This window comes from Mustela putorius, unplaced genomic scaffold, assembly GCF_011764305.1.
Source record: "Mustela putorius furo isolate JIRA1106 unplaced genomic scaffold, ASM1176430v1.1 tig00000738_pilon_pilon_pilon, whole genome shotgun sequence".
NCBI lineage: Eukaryota > Metazoa > Chordata > Mammalia > Carnivora > Mustelidae > Mustela > Mustela putorius.
This window is the reverse complement of record NW_025421463.1, coordinates 5,442,053-5,452,610: the sequence shown is the minus strand read 5'-3', so window position 1 is coordinate 5,452,610 and position 10,558 is coordinate 5,442,053. Positions and strand designations below refer to the sequence as shown.

Below are 10,558 nucleotides of genomic sequence, written 5' to 3'. Positions count from 1 at the left end.
TCGGCTCCAGGTGCGGCGGGACGACCGGGGCCGCGGCCGGGGCCGGGGCCGGGGCTGGGACGCGCTGCCGCGGCGCCATGGCCGAGTCCCAGCTCAGCTGCCTGGACGAGGCGCATGTGAACGAGAGGGTGACCGAGGGGCAGGCCGCCTTCTACTACTGCGAGCGGAGGCGGGCCGCGCTGGAGGCGCTGCTGGCCGGCGGCGAGCGGGCGTACCGCGAGCTGGTCAAGAAGGAGCAGCTGCGGGACTTCCTCTCCAGCCGGGAGCAACAGGCCCTCCGCGCCGCCTGGAGCCCCTACGAGGATGCCGCCGCTGCCGCCGCCGCCGCCCGGGGCAAGAGCAAGGCCAAGGCCAAAGCCCCAGCGCAGGCGCAGGCCCCGGCCGAGCCCTGCGAGTCCCTGGCCTACTGGCCCGACCGCTCCGACACGGAGGTGCCCCCGCTGGACCTGGGCTGGACCGACCAGGGCGTCTACCGCGGCGTGAGCCGCATCACCCTCTACACCCACCCCCCCAAGGAGGAGAAGGCGCCCCACCTCAAGCAGGTGGTCAGGCAGATGATCCAACAGGCCCAGAAGGTAGGCGCCGCCCCCCACACCGGTGGGACCCCCCACGGGCAGCCCTCTGGACCAGGCCCCACCTCGGAGGCAGGGCCTGGGTCAGGACTTCCTGACCGCTCTAGAAAACCGGCCCCGAACCCTCCCTTAAGCCGAGGCCTCTGAAGAGGATGACTGGGAATGTGTTCGGCAAATCACAACGCGCGGGACAGTGGTTTGTCGTTCTTCCAGCGTCCAGAGGGGCTGGTGGCTTTCCCCCACCATGTGCTGCTTTCTCCCTGTCAAGTGGGAAGAGTGGGGGCTTTGTGGTAAAATGGGCCACTCAGAGGTCGAGTTAATAACCCATGTGTTGCCCAGGGATTTACAAATCCTGCGCCAGGCCACCTTCTCGGTTGGTCTTCAAGCAACAGGACACTCAGGACCTGGGTCGTGGGACTTCTCCACCTTACCCCAGCCATGCTGTTCTTAGGAGACACCCCCCTCCCCAGAGTCAAGAGGGGACTGGCATTCACCCCCTCGCCTTGGGGGCCAGTACTAGACAAGCGGCCTGGAATGAATGAAGAAATGTATTCTGAGAACAAGCCACCTCACTGGACTCAGCAGCTGGGGCGGAGGAGGGACAGGAAAGCTCTCACTTACCGTGTCTCTGCCTGGGGGTTAAAAGGAGGGGATGTTTCCAGAGTAGCTAGTTAAAATACTGATGGACCAGTATTGTGGTTGTGGGACAAGGAGGGGAAGAATTTAGTGCCCTGGGCACCTTGGTTAGAGTTTCTGGCTAAAACATAGCACATCCTGTTCAATTTGAATTTTGGATTAACGATAAATAATTTTTAGTATTAGTATGCCTCAAACATTGCATGGGGCGTACTGATACTAAGATGTTCTTTGTTGTTTTTCTGAAGTTCAAATTTAATGGAGCATTCTGTTGCTTCATTTGCTAAATCTGGCTCCCCCACAGAGATTTGTTAAGAAACACCAGCAGCTTTGGGTGTCTGGTGCAGAATATACAACAGGGGTGGCTTGGGTTCACCCTTCTAATTCAGCCCAGTGGATGTGGTTGAGCCCTGTTACCCCTGGAGGCTGAAGTGGTCTGGGAGGAAAGAACAATCGAGAAAGACCAGCGGTGACGCTCCTCTTCCTGGAAGAGGTGATGCAGGTTGTTGGCTAGATTGGCTCCCAGAAGGAAGCCTTAACTTTCTTCGCCCATATTTCTACCCTCCCTCTCTAAGAAATTCCTTCTTATTTGCCTGAGCTTTCTTTGTATATTGCATTCAGCAAAAGAGAAAGGCGAGTTTGAGAAGAGGTGGAAAAAAGACAAGGATTCCCCTGTGCAGCAGGGGAGGGGCTCAGCTCTCACGTTGCAATACTAAGAGCCTTGACTTATTAGCACTTCCTATGTGCTAGGCTCTGTGCTAATAATTTACTTTCATCTTCTCTTTTGTGCTTCACAACAACTAGGTGAGATGAGCATTTGCCTTCCTTTTTGGTTCACAACAGTTACTTGCCAAAGGTCACACAGCAAGTAAGTGGTTGCATCAAGATTTGAAAGCCAAAGTCCTTGCTCTTAATCACTGGGCCATCCTGCCCGGCTGTCTGATGATATTTGGGACTAACCCAAGGGCTTTGAATGGACCTAGCCTGGTCACAACCCGGGGTACATTGTGTGCCCCTGTTACAAAAAGGGAGAGACAGGACCCCTGCCTACTGGGGCTGCTAGTCCCCGTGGAATGTCAGGAGTCTCCTGTGTAACGCAATGTTCTTAGCTCTTTAAATATTGAACAACAGAAACTTTAACAATTGTGATCGAGTCCATTATGTACATATTTAACTGGTCGTTACTTCCTGAGTGCCCGCTTAGTGCCAGGCGCAGGCCACAGAAGGATGGAAGTTGTGGGTTTTGCCCTCCAAGCAGGAACGCAAATACTGGGGAATGTGCTGGAAGGAAGAGTGTGTTTTGAGCCTAATCTGGGAGGGCTTCCTGAGGGATGTGAGATGCATGGTTGAAAGGGGAAAGAGAAAGAAACTTGAATGGCCAATTTCTCCGTTAAGAGACTTGGGAGCAGGAGCAAAAGATTTTTCCTTCAAAACAGCAAGCAGCTTTGGAGCGCCTGGGGGGCTCAGTCAGTTAAGCATCTGAGTTAGGCTTGGGTCATGACCTCAGGATCCTGGGATCGAGCCCCAGAGCCATCTGGCTCCACACTCAGCAGGGAGTCGGCTTCTCCCTCTGTCCCTCCGCATCTCGTCCACTTGCACGTGCACACAGGGGCTCTCTCTCTCCCACGCACTCGCTCTCGCTCTCAAAATAAATAAATCTTTTTCAAAACAAAAAACAGAAACTGGGCTTTGACTAGAGGAAAGAGCTCCCCTAAGGGGAGTTCTGTGTGGGGCCTAGCGCGAGCATCCCCAAACTGAGTCCGAAGCAGGTCAGAGCACCCCTGGCAGAGGCAGCCTCTGACCCTGTCTCTGCTCCACGCAGCTCGCAGGCCTTCCGGACCCCACCGGCACTCCCTGTCGCTCCCTTCTCTACAGCACCTTCTTCTCAGAGACCCCACGCAGTAGGTAGGACAGAGAGGTTGACTGTTTCACAGGTGAGGAAACTGAGGGACAGAGGAGGAAAGGGACTTGCCCAAAGGTCATGTGGCGGGTTATGGAAAGACCCAGATCCTTTGGTTCTGCTCTAAAGGCTACACCCTCCGAGCACTGCCTGCCCCCGACTGACCCCAGCTTGTCCAACTGGCAAGCGACCGTCCACGGCTGTTCCTCTAGATTCTTCCCCTCCTTCCTTTGCACCCCGCGGGAGGGAGTTTCCTTTGTCTGCAGGGAGCAGCAGGCTGCTGTGAGGGCAGGTGAGGCAGCCTGAGTTGGTTTCTGTGCCTCGATGAGGGGGACCGTGGCGGGGAGGCAAAAGAACACAGACATACAGCCGTGTCCCAGGGAGTTTCGGATTTTATCTCATTTCATCTCCCGTAGACCCTCACGAGCTGCTGTCACCTTTATTCCTGAGGGACAAACAGGAAACTAAGGCCCAGGGGAGTGGCCCGGACCTACCCATGTCTGCCGACCAGCAAGGGCTTCAAACCTCAGGGATTCAGGGAGAGAAGCCTAACTGGGGGGCACTTTGAAAATCTGACTGGGGGTGGGGGACGGCAGAGGGCAGGGAGGAAACAGTCGGGCGGGTGCGGAGTGGGAGCTGGTGGCCTGAGAGGAAGGCCTTGGAAGCGGGCGGTCGGGTCATCTGCTCCCTCCGCCTCCCCCGATGGCAGAAGGCCCTTGCTGTGTGCGGCTGGCTGGCCTTCCGTGTTTACTTGTGGGGTGTGGCTTTGTCCCTGCTGTCTTTTCCCCTTTATTTCACTGTCACTGAAAGATGGACTTTGCTTAACCCATGGGCAGAAAATGTGCCTTCAGGGACCAAGCAGTGAGTCCCTGGCCTGTCTCACAATGACGGAGATGACCGGGGAGGTGGCTGCTGCCTGGGCTGCGAAGGTCATTGTACATGCAGAGGGCGGAGGAGACATCCAGTGAGACCCCGTGTAGACTGGGAAACCTTGGGTTCTTCCGTCCAAGAGCAGAGGGACCCAACCACTGCACTTGGGATAGGCTAGTGGTTTGGAAGAATGCTCATGGCATGGGTGGTTGGAGGTTACCGTGTGCTCAGCCCATGGGTAGAAAACAGACATATAAAACACGCCCCTCCTCTTAAGTAGCCTAATAGTCTTCTAAACCATTATTAGAACACTGAATGCAAAGGGCCCGACAGAGGGCGCGGCCGCAGGGGCCTTGAGGGGTTAGGGTTAGGGACGGCCCTTTGCCGCTGAGCGTGTCCCAACCAGCAGGAAGGCCGAACCCCCACCCCTCTCGGCGCCCGGGCTCCCTTGTGCCCGCTGGCGGCTGCTTTTGAGGCCCCTGCGTGCGTTTAGAGAGGTTGCCTATAGAGTAGGAAGCTTACTGCCCCCCTGTCTCAGAGACTGACCCTCCACCCTGCTCTCCAGGGCCCCACACCCGGAGGCCCCTCACTGCCTCCCGCCTGCTGGCCCGTGTCCTTTGAGCCCCTGTCACCGAGACGGGCAAAGTATTCTCTTCATTTCTGCAAAGAGCCCTTTGAGGTCGGAAAGGGTATAATGGTTGGTCTTTAGACCAAGGACAAGGAGATCGTGTGGCTTCCCCAGGTGCGTGGTCAGAGTCACCGGTGACCCCACTGATGCAACCCAGGAGAGGGAGGCCGGTGGCCGGCCTGGGGCACTGGGCAGCTTGGATGAAGCAGGAGCTCTTCATTCCTGTTCCAGCGGAGACCCGCCTGGTGATGGGGCACAGAGGGGCCTGGCCCTCCCCCTCTCCTGCCCGCCGATAGAGCTTTGTCTCCTTTCTGTCAGGGCTCAGCCCATGTGCTACTTCTTCCTAGGCACTTTATCAAATTTTCAATTCAAAAATGACCATTTTGGGGGCGACCTGGGTTGCTCAGTCAGTTAAGCGTCTGACTCTTGATTTCAGCTCTGGTTGTGATCTCAGGCTTATGGGATCAAGCCCCACGTGGGGCTCTGCCCTGATCATGGAGCTTGCTTAAGACCCTCTCCCTCCTTCTGCCCCTCCCCGTAACTTTCCCCTCTCCCCCCCACCCCTGCACATGTTCTCTAAAACAAACAAAAGTGACCTTTTTACTGTCCGATGCAGCTCCCTGTTTGTCCCACATGTGCACGTCACACAGGTTGCTCTGGGAAAGCCCGGTTTCTCTCAGGGGCTGGCAGCTTTGGAAGAGTGAGAACCCACCTTACTCCTCTGAGTCTCCTTTGCAGGGCCCCAGCGGTCACAGGTGGTCAGTGATTTGTAAAAATGGTTGGAAACTGTCTCCAGCCAGCCAGCCATCTCTCTCCGCGCCTCTAGAGAAGCAAGTGTCTGGAGATGTCCCCCACTGAACGGTGCATGACCCAGGGGCCTCCTTTAATCCCATTGTAACCAATTGTCTGGCAGCAGAGAAAAGAATGCTGTAAGCTGGGGGAGGGGGCCGAAGGATTTAGGGAAAAGCACCAGAGCAGGAGGCATGGTTTGCCGGGTTAGCAGCTTGGTTAGGGTGCCGGGGAATGAACAGCTGGGAACATGGGCCCCGGGGTGGGGGGTGCAGGGGGTAATGGCAAAATCTTGGAGTCTGGCTCACTGTGCCAGAAGGCTCACCTGGCAGGTGGCAGTGTTTGCCACTGAGCAGAGCCTACTGTCTCCCCCTATTAGCCTCAATCAACAATCCCCTCATTCAAGGACATCCTGCAGATAGTACTGAGCAGTCTCTGTGCCAAGCCCCATGCTGAGCATTGAGGTATTGATATGAGGCAGATACCAAAAAAAGTCCAATCCACCGGACCCTTCTTCCCTGCTCCAGTAACCATCCCGCACCGACTTCAATTCAGACGCACAGGGCAGTTCCAGAGTCCCTGTCCCCTGGAGGCTGGTGCGTAATCGTGCAGCTGCAGCTCAGGGGACTGAGAACTTGTAACCCTTCCCCATCTTGCCCCAGCCTGTCCCGGCAGCACCCCTGCCAAGCCCTGAGCTCTTTGGCTGTTGGATTCTGAGTGTCTCTCCTTTATGCTCAATCACTGATCCCAGGAGCCAGAATTACCAAGCTGTGGAGACCCAGCTGCATGTCAAGGTCAAGGCCAAGCCTTGAAAGATCTTTAAATCGCAAGGTCATGGTTTCTCTCCAGATCTGGCCACTCACTAGCTGTGTTCCTTTGGGTAAAGCCCTTCCTTCTCTGAGGCTTCTGATCTGCAAAATGGGATGACAATACCTAGAGATTTCTGGATGGTTTTGAAAAACAAGGAGGAAACTACATGTGAAACCTAAGGCCACTGAGAAAGTATCCCCCAAATGTCAATTGTTCTGGAAAGTAATGCCTTCTCTGTCTTCTCTCAGATCCGGGGAGGGAAGTGTGGCTGAATTTCCTCCCAGGAGATGAATTAGGGGAGTTAGGAGTCACTTCTCATTGCTGGGGGCCCTGTGCAGGTGTATTTCATTTTCCTCCTTGAAGTAAGAGAAGACCAGCTGCCTGTTGCCCCCAGCCCCACCGCATTTGTTTGGTGAGGACTCTTTGTTCGAGTGGCTGTCTGACCGCTTTGCTGTCTGCAAGGCTGTGATATCTGAGTCCTCAGACAAAGATCTCCTCTAAGATCCACCACGGGCAGAGAAGAGGCAGGAAGGCACAGAGGTGCCCCAGTTCCTAAACTGGGGATCCCCAAGGGTATTTCCCTCACACTAGCTTCCAGAAGGGCCTGACTGGCTGTGTGGCCCAGCCCAAAGAGCCTGAGAGCAGTCTGGAAATATCCCTTGGGAACTAAAGCTTCCACAGGTGGGCAGTGTGGCACAGCAGGGCCAACCATGTTCTTCTCTTTGGAGAAGGAGGTTCTTCTGAAATCTGACACTTTGGGTCTCTGAAACTCTGATGATGGGTGTTTCTCAGGGAGTCCAGACATCGAAGATGGGGCCTCAATAAAGGGATAACTTCTTCATGACCTTCTCTTGGTTGGGTGTGGGGGAGATCAGGCTTTTTGGGCTGCGGTCTCAGGAGACCAGGCCACTGCCAAGGGAAGTACACAGTTGGAGCCAGGAGCCTGGATGTCCTCATTCTTGCTCAGGTTGTCTCTGTCCTTGCCCACTTAGTGACCTTGGGCAAATCATTTGACCTTGCCAGGCCACCATCTCTGCATCTGTAAGTGAGGATAATTCTTGCCTTCTTGCTTACTTTCACAAGTCTGCCTGAGGCTCTAAAGCAAGACTAGCATATAGCACTTTGAAACAGATGAGTAACATGTGCAAATAAAAGGGGTTTCTATGAAGAGAGCTAACATTGTTGAAAGACGGGTGTTACGCTATTTCCTTTAATTAATCCAGTCCTCAGCCCCTCACAAGGGAAGTGCCATTTTCCCAGAAGCTCAGGGAAAGCACAGGGTCATAGAATTTGGAAGAGGCTCACTGGGATTCCACTCAGGTTTGAGTTCAAGGCTTGTGTGCTTCTGCTACAAATACCATTACCCTTGGGGACTGCCCTCTGGGGCCACTTCTTCCTCTGAAACTTACAGAAACAAAGTGTGTTTGTTGCCAGCCAGGCTGGGAAGCTCACAGACTAGTTTGGAGACAGACACGTACACTGCAGCCGGCTGCTCTGATTCTCTCTCTACTTGGAGATGTTGGGGCAGGTGTTGCCTGGAAACTGAGGGTAGGTAGCTTTCAGGGACTTACATTGTCCTCTGAATGGCCATTTTCTGACCCCTCCCCCCACTTGTGACCTCATTGACATGCTGATGAGATTCCCAGCCGCCACCCCAGTCCTTCCATATTCTCAGCCCCTAGGATGCTGCCTCACCTTGGCTGGTGGCCAGATCCACCTCTCTTTCTCAGTGTACAAGGCAGAGCCTGTTCTTGGGCAGGATTCCAACCTTGGGGTTGGGGGGAGGTAGGGAGCAGGGCAGAGAACAATCAAGCCAGGGTGGGTCCTGCCTGCCTGCCTGGGCTCCTGGCCCTGTCCTGAGCACCCCCAGTCTCCCTGAGTCATTCTGGTGATTCCTCCCCCACCGCAGCGCCCCACCCCAGGTGCTGGAACTGGTCCGCTCTAGCTGCAGCTGCCACCTTCCCCAGTTTTGTTCCTCCTCCTCTGAAATTCCTGGAGTCTGTGGCCTTGCTAATGAGCCCATAATCATAATCTCAGCCCTGGAATAGAGTCTTTGGCTTTTCTAATTCTTAGTCTCTCTGGACCGAGTTTCCCAGAACCTGTAAGCTCATCCCCTCATAGCTTGTGTGTTGGTGGTCATTCTGTGGGACCCCTCGAAGTACGGCCTGGGCATGTGGCAGGCTCTGGATAAATATTCTTTTTGTTCTCTTTTTCTAGCAGTGAGTCTGCAAATGCTTGGGGCATGGCAGGGATCAGGGTTCTTTACTTTTTGGTGGGTCTCTGAGGACGGACAGTGAGTGTTCTTAACTCCCCCACCTTCCCTGAGGGTTTCCAAACTGTCTGGAGAGTCTACACATTTGTTCATTCCTTCAACGTGTTATTGGGGACCTATGATGTGCCAGTTTGAGAAATAAACAGCGGAATACAATGTGGACCCTGACCCTGACCTTAAGTCTAACGGGGGTAAAAAGAAAAGGAACCGCAGGGCATCTGGGGGAGGGGTTCGATGGCTGTTCGGGAACACTTCCATGCCAGACGTGCAGGGGCCGACCCTTTTAGAAAATATTCTTTCATTACACTTTCACAACAAGCCAGCAACTTTCCATCTTTCAGATGGGGAAACAGGCTCTGGGCGGACAGCTGGTTAACTAGTGGAGTTGGATGGAACGGAGCAGGCCGCTTCCCACAGAGCTCCAGGGCTAGGAGAGGCCTTCCAGGGATTGACAGCTAAAGCAGCCAGTGTGGAAGGGAGGGCGGGGCCGAGGGCGGGGCTTCACAAGGCTGGGGGCCAGGGAGCACACTGATTCACTTTATTCCTTGCACCCCAGCGCCGTCTGGACCACCTTCCCCAGCCACACCCCTCCCTGCCCTCTCCTCTTTGGGGAAGCTCTCCCAGGTAGCATCACCAGGCAGTGACCACAAAGTTGTCATTTCTGTTTCTTAGAACCTCCCAAGTAAGCTGCCGACCCCAGCTGTCTTGCGCTGGTGAATCAATGCAGAAATACCTCAGAAGGTGCTTTCCAAGTCCCACCTTGCTCTGCCCCTGCCGCGTCTAGCACTCAGAACACCGGTCTAGTAACCCAGACCAGCCGCTAGTCCTAAAAATCATCTGTGTATCTTCATCGGATTTTTTTTTTTTAGCAGCTGATTTATCTTCCTAATTATGTTTAGCTTTAAGCTAATGTTAAAATGAGCTTGCATGAGATAATTTTCACTAATTAACACCAACTTAGTGCAGGGAAGTTGTCCCAGAAGCCCGCCATGGGGCACAGAAAAGCTGGCCTAGGATCTTAAAAAGAATTGCTATGCTTACTCCCTAGCGGGTCACATATGGTTCTTCATGGCTGAATTAGTTGACCTCGCTCACGTGGGTGCAGTCTGTTCTCTTTCTCTGAGAGCCAGCCTGGATCTCCTTTATGTTGTCCCCTTCAACCTAGTGTGGGGTCTGGGTGTCAAGTAGGAGACAGCTTCCCAGGGTCAGATCACCAGGGAGAGAGTCCCAGCGCCACTCAGCAGGGAGACAGGACCTGCCGGGCTGGGAGCAGAGCTTTGCCCAGAAGCCAAGCGGCTGGGAGAGGAAACAGCCAGCCTGGGCGGAACTGGGCTCCTGTGGCTGCTGGTGCATCACGGGAGCCCAGTGTTTAATGATGTCTAATTAGTGAGCTTGAAACAATGTAACACGGCTACAGACAGCTGGGAGGCTCTGCTGACAAAGCACAGATGTCCCGCTGGTGAGATGGGGGCAACTTGGCCCCCAGGCAGAGAACAGGACTCCGCAGGGCTTGGCTCTGCCCTCTTGGTGGGCCGGGGCTCTGGTCCAGACAGCTTCCTCAGCAACCAGAGGGAAGCCCCCACTGCGGAGGTCTTCTTAGAACAGTTCCTGTGTGTCAGGCTCTGGAAGGGAGGGAATGACAGGTCTCTGTCCCCACCTGCCAGGTGCTCAGGACAGACCCAGGCCTGAGGAGACAAGCATCCTGGGAAAGCATTCCCGCCCTCGGGGCTGGGAACAGAGAATGATCCTGGAACAGCTTCTGTGAAGAGTGGAATAAGGCCAGAGGAAGGGCATTCCCATCACCACGGGGATAGGGTGGAGGCAGCACGTGTTAGGACACAAGGGGTGTGTGTGTGTTGGGGGGGGCAGGGAGGAGCTGCTAGTGTGTTTGGAGAACGTAGAATGATTTCGGGTGCTGTGAATTTACTGTCAGGAGAGAGAGTGGGTTGGAAGTATATGGAGGGTCTTCAGTTGGGCGAAAGGTTTGATTCTGTAGGCAGCGGGGGGCCAGAGTGTTTGAGCAGGGCGAGGACGTGTTTAGGGTTTGTTGCTGGGTCCGCTTGCCAAGAGGGAGAGTGATC

The 10,558-nt window shown here is 54.8% G+C and overlaps 1 protein-coding gene across 1 annotated transcript in view; it reads left to right on the top strand.

The window, feature by feature from the left end:
- Positions 1–10,558, top strand: part of FAM83F (family with sequence similarity 83 member F) — a 33,498-nt gene continuing 22,940 nt past the window's right edge. Inside the window, exon 1 of the mRNA XM_045083827.1 lies at positions 1–575. Coding sequence (XP_044939762.1) covers positions 78–575 — 498 coding nt within the window. The 5' untranslated portion in view covers positions 1–77. The remainder of the gene's footprint in view (positions 576–10,558) is intronic.